Genomic DNA, 25113 nt, shown 5'->3' with positions numbered 1-25113 from the left:
GAGGAGAGAGCGAGAGCGGGAGGAGAGAGCGAGAGCGGGAGGAGAGAGCGAGAGCGGGAGGAGAGAGCGAGAGCGGGAGGAGAGAGCGAGAGCGGGAGGAGAGAGCGAGAGCGGGAGGAGAGAGAGAGCGGGAGGAGAGAGAGAGCGGGAGAGAGAGAGAGCGGGAGGAGAGAGAGAGCGGGAGGAGAGAGAGAGCGGGAGGAGAGAGAGAGCGGGAGGAGAGAGAGAGCGGGAGGAGAGAGAGAGCGGGAGGAGAGAGAGAGCGGGAGGAGAGAGAGAGCGGGAGGAGAGAGAGAGCGGGAGGAGAGAGAGAGCGGGAGGAGAGAGAGAGCGGGAGGAGAGAGAGAGCGGGAGGAGAGAGAGAGCGGGAGGAGAGAGAGAGCGGGAGGAGAGAGAGAGCGGGAGGAGAGAGAGAGCGGGAGGAGAGAGAGAGCGGGAGGAGAGAGAGAGCGGGAGGAGAGAGAGAGCGGGAGGAGAGAGAGAGCGGGAGGAGAGAGAGAGCGGGAGGAGAGAGAGAGCGGGAGGAGAGAGAGAGCGGGAGGAGAGAGAGAGCGGGAGGAGAGAGAGAGCGGGAGGAGAGAGAGAGCGGGAGGAGAGAGAGAGCGGGAGGAGAGAGAGCGGGAGGAGAGAGAGAGCGGGAGGAGAGAGAGAGCGGGAGGAGAGAGAGAGCGGGAGGAGAGAGAGAGCGGGAGGAGAGAGAGAGCGGGAGGAGAGAGAGAGCGGGAGGAGAGAGAGAGCGGGAGGAGAGAGAGACCGGGAGGAGAGAGAGAGCGGGAGGAGAGAGAGAGCGGGAGGAGAGAGAGAGCGGGAGGAGAGAGAGAGAAGGAACAGGAGAGGGGAGGAGAGAGAGGGAGGGAGGATGGAGAGGGAGCAGAAGAAGAGAGGTGGGGGTAGCTGGAAGCTCCTGCTCACAGAAGCAGACAGGGGCTCTTGCTCTTGGTTTTCTTGGCCTGCAAGGCAGCGCGTGTGGCCAGCTCGAAGACCTCGCGCACGCCTTCCTTCGTCTTAGCCGAGCACTCCAGGTAACCAAAGGCGTTGATGCGGCTCCCCATCTCCTTGGCATCATCTGGCTTGACAGGCTCCTGCGGGGTGGGGTAAGTGAGGAGGTCTGCAATGAATGTACATACCACCTCCCTTCCTCTACCCACCCTTTCCAGGAGCAGGGTCCCTTTGCCTCACTCCCACCCCTCCAAGAGCAGAGTCCCTTCCCCTCCACCTCTAAGGGAGTAGGTTTGCGCCCCCACCCCAGGAACAGTCCCCTCCCCCCCTCCCTCTAGGAGCAGAAACCTCTCCTTTACTCCCCCCCACTCCCCACCTTCCAGGAGCTGGATCCCATTTACCACCCCTCCAGAAGCAGGGTCGTCTCCTTTAGACCCCCACCCCACCCACCTGCTTCATCTTGGCTAGCTCCCTCCGTGTGTGCTCATCCCCCCGCAGGTCCTTCTTGTTGCCCACCAGGATAATGGGGATGTTGGGGCAGAAGTGCTTCACCTCCGGGGTCCACTTCTCCGGAATGTTCTCTGCGGAGATAGACGGACTACAGCGTTCAGGGCCAGCTTTGGAAGTGGGGCAGGGGCAAGGTTCAGGGGAGAGGTTGGTCAGCAAATAAAGGCCCAGTCTGGCTACAGCATTGCAATGCATGGGACCAGAGGTCGGTACAGATGATCGTCAAAACGTCCAAGATCACTGGGGTCTCTCCCTCTATCGACCACATTCACCCTGAACGTTTGCTTCATCATGGTCTAGTACAGGGACTAAGAGTAAAAAGGTAGCGGACATCACAGGCAAAACCCTCCCACCGTCGAGAACATCTACAGGGAACACTGCCTTCGGAGAGCAGCAAGCATCATCAAGGATCTACATAAGCTCGATTTTCACTACTGTCATCAGGAAAGAGGTCTAGGGCCCACAAGACTGGCACCACCAGGTCCAGGAACAGCTGCTACCCCTCCACAGTCAGACTCCTCAACGACAAACTCAATCAGGGACATTTCCTTGTGCACTTTATTGATTCCCCCCCATTGCACAGTTTGTTTACATTTATTTGTTTACATATATACGTTGGTGTTAATTGGAGAGGCCAAATTTGGGCACCCAACAGGAAGAATATCAGTAAGATAGAAAGTGGGCAGGGAAGATTTACTAGGATGTTTCCGGGTCTTTAGGAGTTGAGTTACAGGAAAAGATTAAACAGGATAAGACTTTAATCCTTGGAGTAAAGAAGAATGAGGGGAGATTTGATCAAGGTTTACAAGATTATGAGAGATGTAGACAGAGTGGATGCGAGGAGGCTTTTTCCACTTGGACTGGGGAGATCAATATGAGAGGACATGGCTTTAGGGAGAAAGGGGAAAGGTTTAGAGGGAACTTCTTTATTCAGAGAGCAGTGGGAGTGTGGAATGAGCTACCATCTGACATGGTAAATGCAGGCTCAATCATGTGTTTTAAGAATAAATTGGACAGATACATGAATGGGAGAGGTCTGGAGGGTTATGGAATGGGTGCAGGTTAGTGAGACTAGTGTATGACATTTCAGCACAGACTAGAAAGGCCGAATGGCCTATTTTCTATGCTGTAGTGTTCTATCTGTGGATTGCAGAGGATCTACTTGTCTGGAATCTAGTTGGAAGTTGCATCACCTGCCAATCAAGGTTGTACTCCGCCCATCCACTAATGCACACCTGACTGTTGGCTCACTATCAGCCAGACAACACTAGAAAGTCCAAAGATCTGGAAAAGTTTGCCCTCCCTACCTCTTGGTTTTAGCTACAAACACTGCTCCACGCCAGGTGGGTAAGATGTGCACTGCACTGAGGCGAGCTGTAGTACTGTGCTAGAACAATGCTTGCAGTGAGATGCATCCCGTTGGTACAAGGAATGGGGGGGGGGGGGGGGTTGTGCGTGCACACGCATGTACGTAACAGTCCATTCCACCCCACAAGTCTGTGCCACCCAATTAACCTACCACCCCTGACACGTTTTGAATGGTGAGAAAACTGGAGCGCCCTGGGAAAACCCAGGCAGATACAGGGAGAATGTACAAACTCCTTGTAGATAGCACAGGATTCGAACTGCGGTGACTGGGGCTATAAAGGCATCATGCTGTGAGGGAGAGTGTGGTCGATTGAGCAGCCACTGGTAACAGGGATCATAACACGCGATGCACCTGCTCATCCCGTTCCAGTGATTAAATTCCACATTGTGCAGAGAATAGGTGACCACTGGCATTGGAGTCCACTGGCTCTGATGTGAAAATGTCCAACTAGTTATATGACTGCAGGTATGCGCTGCTTAATGTCTGTTCGGGCAAAGTCCAACCACATATTCGTGCACTGCCCCATAATTATTCCATTACTGTGAGCAAGTCCACAAGAAATTAGATAAAACCGATCGCTAGCTATAGGAAATTGTACACTGTTCACCCACACTGATCGCAATGCCCCGTGTCAGTCCCCACACTGATCCCACAGCCCCGTGTCAGTCTCCACATTGATCCCACTTCCCCGCTCTCTCCCCACAGCCCCTTGTCAGTCCCCACATTGATCCCACTTCCCCGCTCTCTCCCCACAGCCCCTTGTCAGTCCCCACATTGATCCCACTGCCCCACTCTCTCCCCACAGCCCTGTGTCAGTCCCCACACTGATCCCTACTTACAAATAAAAAGTTTACAGGTACACTACAGTATCCCACATAGCTTTGCTAAGTATACAAGGTGCCCGCACAACTTCCACATCACATAATGCCTAATCTCACAGAATGTATCATGGACATTAAGCGGTGCATTTCTGTAGTTTGAGAATTGAGTACCATTTGGCATCTTCCCCCATTTAATTCCCTTCTGTGTCCAATAAAGTTACCTTTGACCTTGCAATTTGTGTCTGGACTCATCCCTCCATCGTGCATGTACTTTGACAATAAACCTGAAATCTCATATCAGGCCCCAAGAAAATTCGACGGCCCTTCACACAGAACCCATTGCCATCAGGAAGGTGGTACAGGAGCATCAAACTCAGTACTGCCTGGACTGAGAAATTGCTTCTTCCCGCAGACTGTGAGCTTCATTAACTGAGGCAATCATCCCAAAATATTGATATTTATTTTTAAATTATATTATGATGTATTTATGTGTGAATTTATATATATGAGGCAGCGTGATTAGCAGTGGTTTTTAAACTCTTTCCATTCACATCCCACTTTAACTAATCCCTATGGCGTCAGTGCCTTGTGATCATACGGGATTGCTTTAGTCACTGCTCTAACCCAAATTATTACTGAAACATTTTTGCTTGAGAAAAATTGTCATTGGCCCATTTCCTTTGGAGTTCTGAAACTGTACACATGACAAGTCAATGAGGGGGAATTAAAACGGTGGTTTTCTTCCCACTCACAGAACACCCAAAGTAATCCAATACTAATCACAGCGCCCCTGCGGCAGCGCGCCCCGGCGGCAGCGCGCCCCGGCGGCAGCGCGCCCCGGCGGCAGCGCGCCCCGGCGGCAGCGCGCCCCGGCGGCACAGCGCCCCGGCGGCACAGCGCCCCGGCGGCACAGCGCCCCGGCGGCACAGCGCCCCGGCGGCACAGCGCCCCTGCGGCATAGGGATTACTTAAAGTGGTCTGTGAGTGGGATGTTTGAAAACCACTGGATTTGACTCTCCCACCATGGGAAACAACCTGTCTACATCTGATCCATCCACGCCTTTCAACGTTCCAAATGTTTTAACGAGATTCAAGATACTTGTATTGTTATGCAATAAAACAGATAGAACAATAAAACAGGGGTGGCACGGTTGGTGTAGCGATCAGTGCAAACACTGTTACAGTGCAAGCAATCGCAACCAGGGTTCGAACCTGGCGTTGTCTGCAAAGAGTTTGTACGTTCTCCACGTCTGCGTGGGTTTCCTCCGGGGGCTCCAGTTTCCTTCTACAGTAAAAAAAAATGTACTGGGGTTGTTGGTCAATTGAGCAGCATGGGCTCGTGGTCCAAAAGGGCCTGTGTCTAAATGTAAAAATTTTAAACATGCGTGGGGTGTGTTCTGGAGAAAAGTCTGTTGACTTCGAGGCCTACAGGATTGTGAGAGGCATAGAAAAGGCATCTTTTTCCTGGGGGGTGGGATGGGGCAGTATCGAATTTGTACAAGGTAAGGGGAGGAAAGTTAAGGGGAGACACAGAGTTGTGGGAGTCTGGAATGCATTGCCGGGGGGTGGTGGTGGAGGCTGGAATGGGGGCATTTAAAAGACTCTTAGGCACGCTTCCACCAGCGTTGTCTCCGCTCCATCCTCAACATTTATTGGAGCGACCTCATCTCCAACATTGAAGTACTCGAGATGGCAGAGGCCGACAGCATCGAATCCATGCTGCTGAAGATCCAACTGCGCTGGGTAGGTCACGTCTCCAGAATGGAGAACCATTGCCTTCCCAAGATCGTGTTATATGGCAAGCTCTCCACTGGCCACCGTGACAGAGGTGCACCAAAGAAGAGGTACAAGGACTGCCTAAAGAAATCTCTTGGTGCCTGCCACATTGACCACCGCCAGTGGGCTGATATCGCCTCAAACCGTGCATCTTGGCGCCTCACAGTTCGGCGGGCAGCAATCTCCTTTGAAGAAGACAGCAGAGCACACCTCACTGACAAAAGACAAAGGAGGAAAAACCCAACACTCAACCCCAACCAACCAATTTTCCGATGCAACCGTGTCTGCCTGTCCCGCATCGGACTTGTCAGCCACAAACGAGCCTGCAGCTGACGTGGACATTACCCCTCCATAAATCTTCATCCGTGAAGCCAAGCCAAGAGAGAGAGAGGCACACGGATGCAAGAAAAAGAGGGTTACAAGTGTGAATGTGAGGGAGGGAGAGTGAGATTATTGCAGAGTAGGTTTATAATGGGTCAGCACAACATTGTGGGCCATAGGGCCTGTACTGCGTTGGAATGCTACATGTTCTAACACAGTGTTTTTGTGTGGATGGTGGAACAATAATAATACTATACCATGGGGGTGTCAATAAACTTGAACCAGAACCTTTTCTTCTCTGAATGGAGAGGGAAGAGGGGTGGGAGGGCTGGAGGAAAGAGGCTGGATGGATAGGAAAAGAGAGAGGGGGTTAATAGAGAGAAACATGACAGGTTGCAGATGCTGCGATTGTTGGAAACACACCAAAATGCTGGAGGAACTTGGCTGGTCTTTTCACCATCTATAGGAGACAAAGACATATTGCCAACGTTTTGGGTCTTCAAGGTAAAAATCAGAAAAGGGAGGAATCCAGACCAATGTCAGCAAAGGAATGGGATGGAGAATTAAAACAGACGGCCACTGGGAGATCCACGCTACTGCGGCACACAGAGCTGAGGTGCTTAACAAAGTGATGTCCCAGTCTGCGTCCAGTCTCTCCAACGTAAATGAGACTGCAGCGGGAGCACCAGATGCAGTAGACGACCCCTGAAGATTCATAAAACCAGAGAAGTCTAGGTGAATGCTGTCTGGTTGGAGAGTGCCCAGGAGTGCAAGGTTCCTCCCATTTGTGGCAGCTTTGGTTCAGCAGTGCATGAGGCCATGGACAGACACATCTGTGTGGGGATGGGGATAGGGGAGTGAAATGGTTGGCCATTGGGATGTCCCTGTTATTGTGGCAGAAAGTGCTCAGCAAAACGTTAGAATGTCGAACACTACATCACAGTACAGGCCCTTCAGCCCTCCATGTTGAGCTCACCCATATATTCCTTAAAAAAGTATTAAACCCTCCCTACCCTGTAACCCTCTATTTTTCCTTCCCTCCATGGACCCGTCTAAGAGTCTCTTAAATGCCTCCAATGTACCAGCCTCCATCACTATCCCCTGGCAGGGCATTCCAGTCACCCACAACTTCCCCCTAAACATCCCTCCCTTCACTTTGTACAGAAGTCCTCTGGTGTTTGCTGATCCTGCCCTGGGAAACAGACAGTGGCTGTCCACCCTATCAATGCCTCTTATCGACCTCTATCGAGTCTCCTCTCATCCTTCTACGCTCCAGAGCGAAGTCCCAGCTCTGCAAACCTTGCCTCATAAGACTTGTTTCCCAATCCAGGCAATATCCTAGTCGATCTCCTCTACCCCTTCTCCACAGCTTCCACATCCTTCCTGTAATGAGGTGACCAATCCTCCAAATGTGGTCTCACCAGAGATTTGTAGAGTTGCAACATGACCTCTAAAACTCCTGAATTCAATTCCCTGACTAATGAATCCCAGCGTCCCATAGGCTTTTGTAACTGTCCTATCAACCTGTGCAGCGACCTTGAGATGAAGCGATTTCCAAGTCCCTCTGACGTAGATGGAGGCCAAATCAGGAGCACCAGACACAGTGGGCGTCCTCAGCAGAGGGGGATAGGGATGACAGGGTGAGAGCAAGCCAGGGGGAGAGGAAGAACGTGGACACCCAGGAGGAGGTCGAGACTGAGCCCAGGGTCGCTGGATTTTCAAAGCTCCAGGTACCACTGAGGAGGGCTATCGCCTCCCCAAGTTGGCTGCAAGCCACCCTCACCTCACACGCACCCTCCCCAAACCCCCCCAGGTCCACGGCAGAAAGTGACGGAGCTCACCCAAGCTGTCGGGGCTGTCGATGGAAAAGCACATCAGGATGACATCGGTGTCAGGGTAGGAGAGGGGTCGTAGGCGGTCATAGTCCTCCTGTCCAGCTGTGTCCCAGAGAGCGAGCTCCACCTGCAAGATTCAATTCAAGGGAGGCATTAGTCAGAGCCTCACTGACCTGACAACTTTGCTGGCATTGTGGTCTGTACACAATGCAGTGCTGGAGACACTTGGTAGGCCATGCAGCATCCACAGAACGCTGCAGCCCAGAAGCAGATCCTTCAACCCGTCCAGTCCACGCCGGACATTTGCAACAGAAGATGGCGCAGTGAGCACAGCACCTTTACAGCGACCATGTTTCATATCCAAGGCTGTCTTGTAAAGAGTTTGTACATTCTCCCTGTGCCTAAGTGGGTTTTCCCCAGAGGACTCGAGTTTCCTCCCACCATTCAAAAACATACTGGGGCGGTGGGGGGGGTTGTAGGTTAATGGGGTGTAAATTGGGCAGCACAGACTAGTGGGCCAAAAATGCACCATTACTGTACTGCATTTCTACATTTTAGAAAAAAAATTAAAAACTCCTCAACAAACTCAATCACTTGTAAGTTTTCATCTGCAATATATCTCTTAGTTCAGTCGGGAACTCCCAAGCTGGAGTTACACAAATCAAAACAAAGATGGGAATCAAAGATGATGATAAGAACTGGGCCGATTTATGTCAGACAGCATTATCAATACCATCATCGTAAGATATTATATTGAAGCAATATAACTTCTTGCATCTGCCACACCCTGCAGAAATTACATAAATTCTAATATATCGGATGCATATTTTAGACGTGGGGAAGAAATGGGAACCTTGTTACATTCCACCTGGTCGTGCTCTAAAGTGAAATCATTTTGGGAAAACTTAAGAATTTTATTAGATCAGATTATTGGGAAACAATTGGCACAGAGTCCAAAATCGTTTCTCCTAGGAAATACTATGGACTTGAATGAAACTGTCCAGGTACCAATAAGATCAGTGGTTCTCCACCTTTTTCTTTCCACTCACATCCCACCTGAAGTAACCCCTCTGCCATCAGATCAGTGCTCTGTGATTAGTAAAGGATTGCTTAAGGTGGGATGTGAATGGGAAGGGAAGGTTGAGAATCACTGCTCTGGACCCAATTTTTACGGAAATATTTTGCTTGAGAAAAATTGTCATTGGTCCATTTCTTTTGGAGTTCTGAAACCGTGCACATGAAGGATGATTAAAATAGTGGTTTTCAAATTTTTTCTTTCCACCCACATCCCACCTGAAGCAATACCTTACTAATCACAGAGCACCGATGGGATAGGGAATACTTAAAGTGGGATGTGAGTGTGTAGCATAGATAAAAGGTCACACTTGATTGGAGGGAGAACAAATGCTTTTATTAGTTTACAATACAGGTACGGTTCATGAACAGGCTTTATTTAGGGGGTTCTGATTGAGAGTAGCAGCCAGGGCTACGTCCGAAGTGTCACTTTCCACTTGGAAAGGTACATTCTCGTCCACCGCGTGCACAGCAGCTTTTGCAATGCAACTTCAGAGGTAATTAAAAGCCGCCTGGGCTTCAGCTGAAAGTGGTGGCCTTTAAGAGGGGACGAACTTTGTCAGCGTATTGAGGGACCCACTGGGCGCAATATGAGAAAAACCCCAGGCATCTCCTCAAAACCTTTGTGGTTTCGGGAAGGGAAGCTCCCACAGGGGGCACATCCTATCAGGGTCGTGGCCAATTACACCAAGGATGGCCAGTTGTGTAGTCCTGAATACACACTTGTCAGAATTGTGAGATTCAAGGCTCTTGCCACATGGAGGAAGCTCTGGAGATTGGTATAATCGTCATCCACAGCATGGCCACAGATGGTGACATTGTCGAGGTAGGGAAAGATAGCCTTCAACCCATACTCATTCACCACTCCGTTCATCAGCCGCTGGAAAATAGACACTCCTGTTGGTAATACTGAAAGGGACCCTCTGGAACTGATAAGAGTCGACCGTTAGCCTCAAATGCTGTGTAAGGGAGGTCCTCAGAATGGATTGGCAGCTGGTGATAGGCAGCTTTCAGGTTGATGGTCGAAAAGACCCGATACTGTGTGATATCGTTCACCATATCCGAAATGCGAGGGAGGGGATATGCATCTAGGATTGTGTATCTGTTAATTGTTTGGCTATAGTCAATCACTAACCTGGAGTTGTTTTTCCCCTTTACCATCACCACTGTGCTCTCCCCGGGTTAGGTTCGACGATTCCCTCCTCCAGCAGGCGCTGGGTCTCCGTCTTTATAAACTCCGTCTTCCATGCTGTACCTACTGCTCTTTGTGGCAATGGGCTTACAGTCGGCAGACACGTTTGGGAACAGGGCTGGGGAGTCGATGTTCAGCATGGAGAGGCTGCATGGGTCCTGGTTTTGAAGGCCCTCCGTTCCAAACTGTTACTGGGGGAAAGGGACCAGAAAACTCCAAGGTCATGCTTTTAAGGTGACGCAGGAAGTCCAGATCCAACAATACTGGACCACACAATTCATCTAAAATGTACATGCAAAATTAACAAAATTCCCCTTCAAATGACAGATGAACTATACAAATGGGACTGGGATGCTAGGAAGACTCAGTAATTAGAGGGGTACATTTTTAAGTTATATTTTTGCACAGTCCATGAGTCTTTGAAACTTCCCGTGGAACCTATGTCAATCAGGTACTTGGTTGAATGTCCGTTTAACTTCACTGTCACCATCGAGTTGCTGAGCTTGTGAGGTCTATTCTGGTCGAGGACCAGCCATGCCAGGTTGCTGGAGATGCTGTGTTCTTCCCTCCAGTGGCCCCCTCCGTCCTGAGTCGACCTGCGCAAGTAAGAAGGTACCAACCTTGTGGCGCGGCAAGATGGCTGCCCTTCCTCCTTCCTCTTCTGATGATGATGGCGCTGAATTAAAAAATCAGACCACTGCAAGATGGATGCCGAACCTTTTCGCTCAGTTTCTGTAGGTGGCAGGTTGCCCAGCAGGCAATCTCGGCCGAGTCAGGGGCAGGCAGCTTGGGGCTGGAATGGGATCCAGGAGCAGTACAGGCCATGGATTCCCCGGACTCCACTTCACGCTGCAGATCCTCGCCCAATGTCCTTTCTTCCCACAGCTGGAGCACGCCGACTCTTTGGCCGGGTAGCGGGCACAGGGGTGCTGTCCCTTGCCACAGAAAAAGCACTCTCAGGCTTGGGAAGCGGCAGCCGTTAGAGCAGGAGCAGCTGGTCTTTGGAGGTGCTCACCTGACAACATGAGTTCGCTGGTCTCAAGGTCATCGTTCTTTTGACTGGCCTGTTCCAGTGATTTGGCCAGCTCAACGTGGCTGGTGAGGTCCTTCCTTCCTTACCGACTCGAGCAGTTGCTGCCTCACATACCTCGAGTGGACCGCTGCAACTAGAGTGTCCTGGATCTGCTCATCTTCCTGGACGCAGCCTAAAGTGGCCTCATACCTGCACTTCTTAGCCAGCGTCCACAGATCCACCAGGTAGTCGTCAATCAACTCTCCGGGCCGTTGGCAGAATATGGTGATCTGGTGCCTTGCTAGGACCTTGTTCGGGGCCTTCACATAGTGGGCCTTCAGCACCTCGACAGCGACCAGTCTCAGACAACTGCATACTCCTTTGTCCCTACCTTTGATTTGAGTGCTGACCTCCGGAGCTCGTCTGTATGGAAGATATCCTGGTCGCATTCAGGTAGGCCTGGAAGCAGTCTAGCCAATATGCAAACTCCTCAGCTGCGCCAGGGGGACTGGGGGTCTAACAGCAGAAAACTGGGCTTGAGCAATGAAATTGTAGCATGGATAAAAGCTCACACTCGACTGGTGGGAGAACTAACGCTTTTATTAGCTTACACCATGGGTAGGGGTCATGAACAGGCTTCAGAGGGGTTCTGGGTTTAGGCGGGAAACCAAGGGTTATATACGGGCCCCAGGGGGAGGAGCCGGGAGGCAGGACCAGTCATCAATACAGCACACCTCTAGTGAATCCCAGTTCACTAGAGTGGAAAAAGGTTGAGAACCACTGCTTGGCGGTGGCCAGGAAGTGTACTGTGAAGTCTGATTCCGGACCGGATATTGCCGTGTAGCAGCCCACGAACTGAGTCGCGACCTGGTTCACAAAATGGCTGGCGCATGCGGCGATCATGAGGGCCTGCAGGGACCAAAGGCCATCGTCCCGCATGACCTCCCACATGGTGGGAAGCAGCGGGCAACGGCGGGAGCGCTGGCCAGACAGAGGCTGGCAATGCGATGACGTCACCCGTTGTCAGAGGCAGAGTGAATATAAACAGAGCCGACAGAGCATTAAATCAGTCTCCGCTCTCGACCCGACTGTGTGTGTTGTTCTTACACCACTCTTCACATAGGCACGCACATTACAATGGTGACTCCGACAGGTCCAACTGATCAAATGCAGAAAGGCACAATTGTGTGTCCCCCCCCCCCCACCAACCCAGAGAAATCTACTTACAATCGAAGGAAGTACAACGTTTTTGCAGGTACGGCAGCCGTATCTGCAGAACACAGGATTGAATATTTAGGGACGCTTATTCTGTTCCCAAATTCTGCACCCTGGTTCTTTCCCCTACTAGAGATCTAGGTAAGAAAAGATAATTAGATCCTCTGAAATGGATCCCCAGAGGTTCCTGTTCCTTTCCTGTTCTTCTCTCTCTCTATCTATTTTCTCTGTCTTTTTTTCCTCAATCTCAGGGTTTCGTTTTTTGGGGGGGGGGGGGCGAAATGGGGCTGTTTGGTGATTTGGACAACCTACATCATTGAATTTTTTTCATTTCAAATTATGCATTTGGGTAAAATTTTAAAAAGTATTCAAAAATAAAACCTCAAATCACTTTATTGATTCTTTCTCCTCCCCGATCTCAGTATTGCAGATTTTCTGCATGACCGATTGGTGGTAATTTTGCCGCACCTGCAGGAATCGGAATCTCAGGGTTGTATGTGATGTCGTGCGTGCACTTGACAATAAATCTAGGCCCTTTTATAGAAAAAAGGCGATGTGAAGATTCTCCACTTTAAAAGACCGGAAGGCAGATGGACTGCTGGAAAACGCTACAGCTTCCACCAGCCTAGGGGGGGGGAGGGGGTCACTTAAAGGCTGAGCGTATTTTTCCGTAAAAGGAACGCCGCTGAAAGTGGCTGCAAAGGGGCAGATGATGCCGTCAGCCCACGACCCCAGAGGCAATTTTAACACACTCCAATACAGGGCAATAGCAACTGCGACTGGGCTCAAAAGGATCATTAATCTAGTCACATGAGCAATGTTAAAAAAAAATTTCCACTTGCTGGCACAAATATTTGATGTCATGGTGGCGGGCGGTGCCACTGCACCACTTGACCTGCCTCCCTCAACTCCGGAAGCCGGTTCCCGACTCTGTTCTCCCTAAAGGCCATATGGAATCCGCATTATAGGCCATCACCGTAAAAGGTAAACCCCTTGAGCCAGCTTTAATGTGGGGCTTCACCATAAAAAGGGCTTCTGATACCATCTGATATTCCCCCTCGTCCCACTAACATCTCCCTCCCATCCAAACATTTCTTAAATGTCAAAAATTGAGCCCTCCGCTCATTCCACACTCGCTGTGTGACATTTCCCCCAAAACCTCTCCCCTTTCACCTTTAACCTGTGCCTGCCAGTTTTAAATTTTGACATACAACACAATAACAGGCCCTTTTGGTAATTGCCACTCAATTTACACCCCATTAACCTACACCCCCCCTCCCCGGTACATTATGAATGGTGGAAACCAGAGCCCCCGGGGAAAACCCACCCAGACATGGGGAGAACATACAAATTCTTTACAGACAGGGTGAGGATTTGAACGCCGGTCCCGATCGCTGGCGCTGTAAAGGCATCGCGCTACCAGCGATGCCTTTCTTGTCGAACCCCACTCAGTGGCAATACCTTTGCGTTTACTCTATTAACATCTCTTGTAATTTTGCACACCTCTATCAAATCACCCCTTGTTTTCTGATGCTCCAGGGGAAAAAACTCCTCACCTGCTTCACCTTTCACCCGTGACTCTGCTTCTTAAGTCCTGGCAACTCCCTTCCATTTGGGAGGTGGGGGAGGTAGTGTGTGGGGGCCGGGTCATCAGGTGTATTTAATTCGCAATTAAATGGCAGGGTTCGTTTTGAGGAAACTGCCAAAATGTTTGGCTTGGAAGTCAGCCTGAAGAAAACTGAGGTCCTCCATCAGCCAGCCCCCCCACATCTCCATCGGGCACACAGAACTCAAAACGGTCAACCAGTTTACCTATCTCGGCTGCACCATTTCATCAGATGCAAGGATAGACAACGAGGTAGACAACAGACTCGCCAAGGCAAATAGCACCTTTGGAAGACTACACAAAAGAGTCTGGAAAAACAACCAACTGAAAAACCTCACTAAGATAAGCGTATACAGAGCCGTTGTCATACCCACACTCCTGTTCGGCTCCGAATCATGGGTCCTCTACCGGCATCACCTACGGCTCCTAGAACGCTTCTACCAGTGTTGTCTCCGCTCCATCCTCAACATTCAATGGAGCGCTTTCATCCCTAACGTCGAAGTACTCGAGATGGCAGAGGTCGACAGCATCGAGTCCACGCTGCTGAAGATCCAGCTGCGCTGGGTGGGTCATGTCTCCAGAATGGAGGACCATCGCCTTCCCAAGATCGTGTTATATGGCGAACTCTCCACTGGCCACCGTGACAGAGGTGCACCAAAGAAAAGGTACAAGGACTGCCTAAAGAAATCTCTTGGTGCCTGCCACATTGACCACTGCCAGTGGGCTGATATCGCCTCAAACCGTGCATCTTGGCGCCTCACAGTTCGGCGGGCAGCAACCTCCTTTGAAGAAGACCGCAGAGCCCACCTCACTGACAAAAGGCAAAGGAGGAAAAACCCAACACCCAACCAACCAATTTTCCCCTGCAACCGTGTCTGCCTGTCTCGCATCGGACTTGTCAGCCACAAATGAGCCTGCAGCTGACGTGGACATTTACCCCCTCCATAAATCTTCGTCCGTGAAGCCAAGCCAAAGAAAGAAGAAATGGCAGGGCAGGCTCAATGGTCTGAATGGCCTATTTCTGCTCCTGTGTCTTATGGCTAAATTTTCTGGTGAAAGGATGACCAGTGTTTTGGGCGTGGGCCTATCACGTCTTACCTATTAGAACCACAGAACACTACAGCACACAGACAAAAGGCTATTTTTCTAGTTGGTGCTGACCATCATACCGCTAGTCCCATTGACCTGTTGCCACTCCATCACCCTCCAGGCCTCTCCCATCCAGGTAACGATCCAATTTATTCTTAAAACACATGATCGAGTCCGCATTCACCACGTCAGATGGCAGCTCGTTCCACACTCCAACCACTGTCTAAGTGAAGAACTTCCCCCTAAATCTTTCCCATTTCAGCTTAAAACTATGACCTCATATTTATCTCCTCAATCTAAGTGGAAAAGCCTCCTCGTGTCCACGCTGTCTACACCTCTCATAACCTCGTAAACCTCGATCAAATCTCCCCTCATTCTTCTTCGCTCCAAGGAATAAAGTCCAAACCTGATTAATCTTTCCCTGTAACTCAGTTTCTGAGGACCTGGCAACATTCTAGTAAATCTTCTCTACCCTCTTTCAATCTCGTTGACATCCTTCCTGTAGTTCAATGACCAGAACTGCGCACAATATTCTAAATTTGGCCTCACCAATATCTTTAACAACTTCATCATAACATCCCAACTCCTAGACTCAATACTTTGATTTATAACGGCTAAGATACCAAAAGCTTTCTTTACGACCCTGTCCACCTGAGACACCACCTACAGGGAACAATGTCTCTGATTTCCCAGATCTCTCTGCTCCTCCGCATTCCTCAGTGCCCAACCATTTACCATGTATGTCCGACCATGGTATGTCTGACCAAAATGCATCACCTCATACTTGTCTGCATTGGACTCCACCTGCCATTTATTGGCCCATTCTCCCAGCTGGCCCAGATCCCTCTACAAGGTTTGAAAATGTCCCTCGCTGTCCACAACACCTCAAATCTTAGTGTCATCAGCAAACTCTGTGTTCCTCCCCTCATACTTTTATATTCCAATTTTTACCAACACCTTCTCCCTCACCACCATTTGGGGCCCCAAACAGCCCTTCCAAGTGAAGGGAGACTTCACTTGTGAATCTGTGGGAGTTTTCTACTGCATCTGCTGCTCCTGCGGTGGTCTCCTTGGTGTCGGGGAGAGCAGGCGCAGACTGGGAGATCGAGCACCTGTCTGCAGAAATAATGGGAATCTCGCATTGTTGATTATCTCAATTCTCCGCACCATTGCCAAAATGATGCCACCCGCGAATCAGAGGTACCTTGTGCTCCATCTGGGCACTCTCCAACCAGGCGGCATTAACTTAGACTTCTGCAGTCAGGCAGCACAGTTAGCGTAATGGTCAGTGCAACACCATTACAGTGCCAGCGACTGGGGTTTGAATCCTGCACTGTCAGGAGCCTGTACATTCTCTTCACGACAGCACGGATTTCACCCAGGTGTTCCTGTTTACCGCGCGTGGATGCAGCAGACTGCGAGGGGCTGCAGCGGACAGGCACAGTGGACCCCAAAACAAGGACCTTTCCCCACCCCGTTGAGAAGGAGAAACAGACGAGACGACTCTACTGGGAAGGTGAGCACAGCAGCGGAGCAGCGCGGGGCTCAGGGGCTGAGGGACCAACATGGGCTGTGGGTGACTTGTGTTTGGGAGTCCCACAGGGGCTCCCAGGAACAGTTTATCGGTGCCGGGATTCGAGAGGGTGCCGAAGGCAAGAGAGGGCTCCCTAAGAGGCCTTCGGCGCTGAAGGCTTCCTGATCGTGTTCGGATCTGGAGTTCGGGTTGCTGTTGAATTGAACACTCTCTGGGCTCTCATACTTTTTCTCTCGTACTGTAAGCGACGCCCGACGACACTAACGGCAACTCTTTGCATTACGGCAGGCAGAAGTCCATTTTGTGTAATTCCCTGCCCCATTCCCATGCCAATGTGTCTATCTGTTGTCTCGTGCACTGCCAGAATGAGACCACCCATAAATTGGAGGAACAATATCTCATCTTCCATCTGGGCACCCTCCAACCAGACGGCATTAATTGACCATCCACACCCCCACCCAGTCTTCCTTTCCACATCCCTCTGTCTCCCTTCCTCCAGCTACCAACACCCCTCCCTCTCCATTCACATAATTACCCCTCCCCCATAACTTCCAGTTTTTTTTTCTTCCTGCCCTCCACCTGCGATCTCTTGCCTGTGCTTGATCCCTCCCTCTGCCCTTTCCCCCTCATGGTTTACATCATACCTTGACGAAGGACTCAGGCCCGAAACTCTGGGTTACTTATCCTTGCTACAAAGAATGCTGCATGACCTGCAGACTTTCTCCAGCACTTTTGTGTGTCAAATTAAAGAGGGCAAGGTTGCCCTGAAACCACAGTGTTGTCACAGAGTCAACCTCACCCAAATCAGCCATCTGGGAAACGGCAGAAGGTCGCGCATGCTCACACAGAGGTGCCAAGGTTATTACTGGGGGGGGGTCCTTTGAGAGGGAGCAGAGGAGACATAGGCTATTCAGCCCATTGAGTCTGTCCCACTATGGTGATCCTTTCTCGCACTTAGCCCCACTGCCCACCCTTCTCCCTATAGCCCTTGATGCCCTGGCTAATCAAGAACCTCTGCCTTAAATACATCCAATGACCCAGCCTCCATGACCACCTGTGGGAACAAATTCCACAGATTCACCGCCCTCCAACTGAAGAAATTCCTCCGCATCTCTATTCTAAGCCATTCAATCCTGAAGTTGTGCCCTCTTGTCCTAGACTCTCCCACTGTGGGGAAACAACCTTTCTACATCGACTCTGTCCACATCTTCCAACGTTCAAAATGTTTCTCCTAAATTCCAATGAGTACAGGCCAAGAGCCTTCAAATGCACCTCATACAATAACCCTTTCATTTCCGGAATCATCCTTGTGAACCTCCTTTGAACCCTTTCCAACGTCAGCACATCCTTTCTTCCCTGAGGAGCCCAAAATTACTCACAATACTCCAAGCAAGGTCTCATCAGGGCCTTATAAATGCTCCACATTACATCCCTGCTCTTATATTCTTTCATCTTTAAATTAACACCAGCATCACATTTGCCTTCTTCACCACCAACTTCACCTGCAAGTTTACTTTCAGGTTATCCTGCACAAGGACTCCCAGGTCCCTTTGCATCTGGGGATTTTCAATTTTCTCCCCATTTAGATAATAGTCTGCTGTTATTTCTTCTACCAACGTGCATGACTGTACATTTTCTGACATTGTTTCATCTGCTACCTCTCTGCCTGTTCTCCGAATCTAAGTCCTTCTGAAGCCTCCTCGTTTCCTCAACAGCACCTGCTCCTCCACTGACCTTCGTATCATGGAACATAACTGTACAGGCCCTCGATATTGTGCTACCTACTATATTCCAACAAAAAAAAAAAAATCCCTTCTTACGACGTAACCTTCCATCGTGGTAACCTTCCATTTTTCTTTCATCCATGTTCATGTCTAAGAGACTCAAATGCCATGTTTAAGCCTCTGGTTTGTCCTTCCAAAATACATCACCCAACATTGAATCTGCCACTTCTCTGCCCAACTCTGCATCCCATCTGTATCCTCTTGTAACCTTCGACAACCTTTAGTTCAATCCATAAATCCTCCAACCTTCAAAAACCCGCAATCTTACTAACCCATCTTTCTGCCTCTTCGTCCAGGTCTGACCTCAGGGCAGAATACTTTCCATCCACCACTACTTTCTGCTTTCTACCTGCAAGCCAAAATTTTAATCTGCCCAGACAAGGTTCCATGGATCCCGTGCATCATGACTTTCTGAACGAGTCTCTCGAGGGGGACCTTGTCAAATGCCTCACTAAAATCCTATTGACCACATCTACCGTCCAACCCTCATCAATTTCTTTTGTAACCTCCTCAAAAAACTCAATTTGACTCGTGAGGCACAAAACTCCCTTCACAAAGCCATGCTGACTATTCATAGAACCATAGAACAATTACAGCATAGAAACACATCCCTTCGGCCCCTCTAATCTGTGCTGATCCATTTTTTCCTAATCCCACTGACCTGCACCCACCCAAGTCCTCTATACCTCTCCCGGCCATGTACCTGTCCAAATTTTTCTTAAAAGATAAATTGAACCCACATTTACCACTTCAGCTAGCAGCTCATTCCACACTCTCACCACTCTCTGTGAAGAAGTTTCCCCTAAACTTTTCCCCTTTCACCTTTAACCCATCTCCTCTGGTTTGTATCTCACCAACCCTCAGTGGAAAAAGGCAACCTACATTCACTCTGTCTATACCCCCATAATTTTAAATACCTCTATCAAATCTCCCCTCCTTCTTCTACACTCCAGGTAATAAAGTCCAAACCTTTTTAACCTTTTCCTGTAACTCAGTACCTCAAGTCCAGGAAACATGCTAAAAAATCTTCTCTGCCCTCTTTTTATCTTATGGATATCTTTCCTGTAGTTCAGTGACCAAAACTCCACACAATTCTCCAAATTTGGCCTCACCAATGTCTCGTAAAACTCTACCATAACATCCCAACTTCTTTGATTTCTGAAAGCCAATGTGCCAAAAGCTCCCTTTTATGACCCTGTCCATCTGTGACTCCACTTTCAGGGAATTATGTCTCTGTATTCCCAGATCCCTCTGTTCTACCGCTCTCCTCAGTGCCCAACTGTTTACCGTATACGTCCTTTCCCGGTTTGTCCTTCCAAAATGCAACACCTCACCCTTGTCTGCATTAAACTCCATCGGCCATTTATCAGCCCATTTTTCCAGCTGGTCCAGACCCCTCCGCAAGCTTTGAAAACCTTCTTCGCTGTCCACAACGTCTCTGATCTTAGTGGCATTACTGATCAATTTTCCACATGATCATCCAGATTATTGATATAGATGACAAACAACAATGGTCCCAGTACCGATCCTTGAGCCTCCAATCTGAAAAACAATTTTTCACACTACTCTCTGTACTTCTGGAAATGCTCATAGATCCTATCCTTAAGAATTCTCTCCAATAATCTACACATCACTGACATAAGACATACCAATCCCAGGATTCTCCCAATTACCTTTTTTAAACAAAGAGACCACATTTGCCATTCTCCAATCCTCCGGACCTTCCCCCACAGCCAAAGAGGAGTCAAAGATCATAGCTACTGCCCCAGTTATGTCTTCCTTCAGAGCAGCCTGAGGTATGTCACATCCGGCCCCAGTGATTTATCAACCTTGATGTTTCTAAGAAGATCCAACATTTCCTCTTCCATAATCTCAACACCGTCCAGCACACAGACCTCACCCCGATCAACATCCTTTTCTCTTGTGAATACTGATGCAAAGTATTCATTTAGGACCTCCCCAACCTCCTCCGCCTCCAGACACATGTTGCCTCTCTTGCCCCAGCCCCACCTTCATTCTCATCATCCTTCTGTTCTTCACATCTGCATAGAACACCTTGGAGTTCTCCTTAATCCTGCATGCCAAGGACTTCTCATCCCCCCTTCGAGCTCTCCTCAATCCTTTCTTAAGCTCCTTCCAGGTTACCATATACTTCTCATGAGCCCTTTCTGCTTCCTATTGACTAGTTGCCCAACCTGTTATGTCAGCCACGGTTCTCTTTTCCTTATATGATAATAATGGAACCTTTATACCTTTTTTTAAAACCATCTTTTCCTTGTCCCACTGAGACAAACCTAGCCTGAACCCAGCACAAGTGGTGTCTAAACATCCTCCACATTACTTCTGTGGTTTCTCCTGCGTACATCTGTTCCCAATTTACTCTCCCTTGTCCCTGCCTCATCCCATCATAATTAGCCCTTCCCCAATTAAACACATTCCTATTTTGCCTTCTTTGATCCTTTTCCATAGCTATGCTAAAGCTCAGGACGTTGTGATCACTCTCACCGAAATGCTCCCCCACCGAGACCAGCTTCATTCCCCAGAACCAGGTCCAGTATGGCCTCTCCTGTCGTCAGCTGGTCCACTTACTGCGTCAGGAATCCTTCTTGGACACACCTGACAAATTCTGCCCCATCTATCCCTCTTGCAGTCAGAAGGTGCCAATCAAGTGTTAGGCAAGATGAAGACCCCATAACCATAATCTTATAATTTCCGCACCAAAATCTGCCTGCGTATCTGCTCCTCGGTATCCAGAGGCTTTTTGGGGGCCTATTGACTACTCCCAGCACGGTGATAACTCCCTTCCCATTTCTGACACTCATCCACACCAACTCCCTCTGCAGCACCCTTTCTATAGCCGTGATACTATTCCCCACCCCCCCACCCCCCTGTTGCCTTTAAAATACCTACACGCCAGTACCTGCATCAGCCAATCCTCCCCTTCCACCAGCCAGGTTTCTGAAACAGACACAACATCGTAGTTCCACGTAGTGATCCATGCTTGAAGTTCATTCCCTTTATTCCTGATATTCCTAGACACATTTCAATCCCTTTGACTACATTTATGTTTCTTCCCAGGCCTGACCTCTCTCACAAACTCACAACACATTGCATCATCATTTCTACCTTCTGCCTTATTCCCTGCCCTCACATTCTGGTTCCTCCCCCCCCCCCGCCAAACTATTTTAAACCCTCCCCAACAGCTCCAGCAAACCTGCCAGGAATATTGGCCCCTCTTCAGTTCAGGTGCAGCATGTCCTTTTTGTACAGATCAGACCTTCCCCAGAAGAGATCCTGATGGTCCATAAATCTGAGCCCCTACCCCAACTCCAGCCAGGTATTCATCTGACACAAATTCCTGTTCCTACCCTCTCGGCACGTGCCAAAGACAGTAATCCTAAGATTACCACCCTCAAGGTGCTACTTTTCAGCTTCTTTCCCACCTCCCTCTATTCCCTCCTCAGAACCTCATCCCTACTCTTATCTGTCATTGGTACCAACGTGGATCACCACATCTGGCTTCTCACTCTCCCACTTGAGAACATCGTAGACTTGATCAGAGACATCCCTTACGCTGTCACCTGGGAGACAACATACCATCCGGGAGTGTGTCCTTCTCATTCACAGAACCTCTGATCTGTTCCCTGAACTATCAAATCCCCATCACTTCCCTTCCAAGCTGGGGATGGCCGGGCTTCACAACTTGTCCCTGGTAAATCACCTCCACCCCCCTCCCCCTCAACAGTATCCAAAATGATATACTTATTGTTGTGAGGAACGGCCACAGGAGTGCTCTGCTCTCTCCGTCCATTATTCCCCTTTCCTCTCCTGACAGTCATCCAGCTACTTGCCTTCTGCATTAGTATACAACATAAAAAGAAATGGCCCCAACACCGACAACTGTCAAGGGGAGGGGGGTGAGGAGAGGCAACCAACCAGAATACAGTCCCATGTCCCCTTTTGAAGAACTCAGGGATACGAACATGCTCCCCGCACCTGCTTCCCGTCCACCTCGATGTCCGCCACGTAGTTCTCAAAGACAGTGGGGACATAGACCTCCGGGAACTGGTCCTTGCTGAAGACAATCAGGAGGCAGGTCTTGCCACAAGCTCCATCGCCAACGATGACGAGCTTCTTCCGGATCGCTGCCATCGCTGTGCTGGGAGGGAGGGAGCGTGTGAGTGAGAAAGAGAACATGCAAGATAGAGCATGGGTATGCAAAAGAGACAGAATACAGAAAGGACCCTCACTCCCTCTCTCTTACCACCATCACCCCAAACTCCCCCCACCCTCCCCTTCCTCCCCTACCCGCCCACTCCTCACTTCCCCACTCTCCTCTCACCACCCCCACCCTTACCTTCTATAACTCCCTCCCTACCTCCCCATTCATTCCCACACACTTCACCATTACCCACTTGCCCCTCACCCCGACTCTCCTCATTCCTTCCCTCCCTTGCACTCACCATCTCCATACCCTCTTTCTGCCCTACCACCTGCTCTCTATCCCTACCTTCTCCATCCCCCGATACCTCAAATGCCTCACCCCCTCCCTCCACTCCCCTACACCATCCCTCCATTTTCTATCCACTTTACCCCTACCTTCCTCCAACCCATTTGTATCCTTCCCTATCCTCAACCCCCACTGATCCCACCCCCTCCATCACACCCTCCCCTCTGCCACCAATTCCCTCCCTCTCCACACCCTCTGCATTCAGCTTCCTCCCTCTCCCCATCTGTCCCACCCCCTTCCTCTTCCCCCACCCCCAGGACCTGCTCCCTCCTCCTCCTCCTCCACTACTACCACCACCACCACCACCCCCACCCCCCCTGCACTCAGCTTCCTCCCTCTCCCCATCTGTCCCATCGCCTCCCTCTTCCCCCCTGGGCTCCCTCCCGGCTTCCTCCTCTGGGGACCCGGCCTCCTCCTCTGGGGACCCGGCCTCCTCCTCTGGGGACCCGGCCTCCTCCTCTGGGGACCCGGCCTCCTCCTCTGGGGACCCGGCCTCCTCCTCTGGGTCCCCCCCACTTCCCCAGGACCCCTGCCCCAGACCCCCGTCCCTTCCCTTCCCTTCCCTTCTTCCTCCCTCCATCCAACCCCCCAGATCCCACCCTCCCGCGCCTCGCACCGATCGCGACGACGATGCCGATCCGCGGGCCTTCTCTCTCCCCCCCCCGCCTTTCCTAAAGCACCACCTTCGACCTAACTGACGTCGCACGGCGACCAATCCCCTCCGCCTCCCGCCCACCACCCGTCCAATGGCGCGCCGGTCTGGGGGCGGGACGTCCGCCCCGAGCGACGTCAGAGACTGAGTCGCGGACGCGCGGCCACGCCTTGAGGAAGTGGTTGGGACTGAGGGGGGGTGTGGGGGCATTGGTGCAATTGCCTGATTTCACCCCCCCCTTCTTTTACTTACACCGCAGAACTTCCTCCTCCCTTCCTGCAGGTGGAGCCCTGAGTGGCGCCAAAGCCCACCCGCCTACCGCCAAGCTTCCAGCGGAGCTCCCACCTCCTTTCCTGCAGGGGGAGCGCTGGCCGACACACCTGCCAACTTTCCACGCCTGCAAAGGGGAGCGCTGAAGTGTGAAATTGAGGCCAAGGCCATTCAGCTAATCAAGAGCAAGGGCTCAACATGATCCCACAGCCATTTAATCCATTTTTCAAGGTTCTTTTATTGTCAATGTAATAAAAAACGGATTTATACTATACAGGAAGGGCCACAAGCACCCACTCCTCCCTCACCACTGTTTGGGGCGCTGAACAGTCTTTTTAAGGGAAGCGACCCTTCACTTTGGTATCTGCAGGAGATCAGCTGGTTGAGTGGTGTCACACCAACAACCAACCAAGGAGGTGGTTGTGGACTTCAGGAGGGAGTCAGGAGATCATGACCCAGTGCCCATCGAGGGCTCAGTCGTGGAGAGGGTCAAGAGCTTCAACATCTCCGAGGATCTGTCCTGGAGCCTCCACGTCGATGCGATCACAAAGAAGGCTCGTCAGCAGCTGAGGAGATTCGGTATGTCACCGAAGACTCGTAAACGTCTACAGGTGGAGAGTATTCTGTCTGGTTGCATCACTACCTGGTATGGAGGCACCAACTCTCAGGACAAGAATAAACTTCAGAGGGAAGAGGAGATCATGTGATGGAGTAGTAGCTGGTCAGGGAAACCCGGCCCTCCACAGAGAAAGTTGAAAAAATAGGTAGAAAAACAAGGCAGAGAAGTATAAAAAAAATCACAAGATAAAAAGTCCAAGGAGAACTTGAAGTTGGTTCTGTTAGAAATAGAAGTACCTTTAAAGAAATTGCTCGAGACAAATATTGAGAACAAAGAACATTTATTACAACAACAATGCAAAGTTGGGTGCTTCCCCTTACCCTGGGAATACACACATACACTGGGGCTCACCCAACTTTTATACAGTAAATTTCAGTATCAGAATACCCTCCCCCTTACATTCTTCTGCCCCCTGGATGGGTTTGGCAGAGGCAATCCTTCCTGCCTACGGGCAGTTTCAGTATACTTGGAGGACCAGGGGGTATCCTGTCGGTGTCTTCTTATGCCATTATTCCCATTGTCCTTATTCACATCCTAGCCCTTGTCCCCATTCACACCTTCCCGTCTCTCAGGGCTACAGTCCCTTCATCTGCAGGGTTCGTTAATCTTGTCTAGGGTTTACTAGTTAAATATGCATACTTGAAAAATCTGTGTATGGCTTATAATTATATATGTATAACTTGCTAATACTGTCTAAGGTCTTCTAATTATTTATGCAAGCCTTGCTAATTCTATCTGGGGCTTGGCGACCCTTATCTCGTTCAGACTAACTCTACTTCTATTCTCAATTATCTGTCCTTCTCTCCTTCATTCAGTGAACTTGCTGCTGTAGGAGATTCTTATCTTACTCAGACAGTGTCAGCTTCCTGCCTTCTAATATCCATGTCTCATGTTGTTTGCACTGGCTTCATTCATTTACTTATGTATCAATTTTATTTTCTTCATTTCTTCATGTTCATATTGCAATGTCAGTTTTTCTCATCTCTCA

The 25113-nt window shown here is 50.1% G+C and overlaps 1 protein-coding gene across 2 annotated transcripts; it reads right to left on the bottom strand.

Annotated features, from left to right (window-relative positions):
• Positions 1-210: 210 nt before the first annotated feature.
• On the bottom strand, positions 211-23284 carry rhoaa (ras homolog gene family, member Aa). Of its 2 annotated transcripts, none has more exons than XM_069929091.1 (5): positions 23201-23284; positions 22071-22233; positions 7575-7695; positions 1390-1520; positions 211-1082 (listed from the first exon to the last, which is right to left on the bottom strand). In XM_069929091.1, exons 2-5 carry the CDS (start codon positions 22224-22226, stop codon positions 909-911), a joined length of 582 nt encoding a protein of 193 aa, XP_069785192.1. In that variant the 5' UTR covers positions 22227-22233; positions 23201-23284; the 3' UTR covers positions 211-908. The 2 variants fall into 2 exon arrangements, with proteins under 2 accessions (XP_069785192.1, XP_069785194.1); XM_069929093.1 differs by having other exon boundaries at positions 22071-22228; positions 23201-23272.
• Positions 23285-25113: the final 1829 nt, after the last annotated feature.

This window comes from Narcine bancroftii, chromosome 3 (assembly GCF_036971445.1).
Source record: "Narcine bancroftii isolate sNarBan1 chromosome 3, sNarBan1.hap1, whole genome shotgun sequence".
Classification (NCBI taxonomy): Eukaryota; Metazoa; Chordata; class Chondrichthyes; order Torpediniformes; family Narcinidae; genus Narcine; species Narcine bancroftii.
The sequence above is the reverse complement of the archived record's forward strand: the minus strand, read 5'-3'. Positions and strand labels throughout refer to the sequence as shown.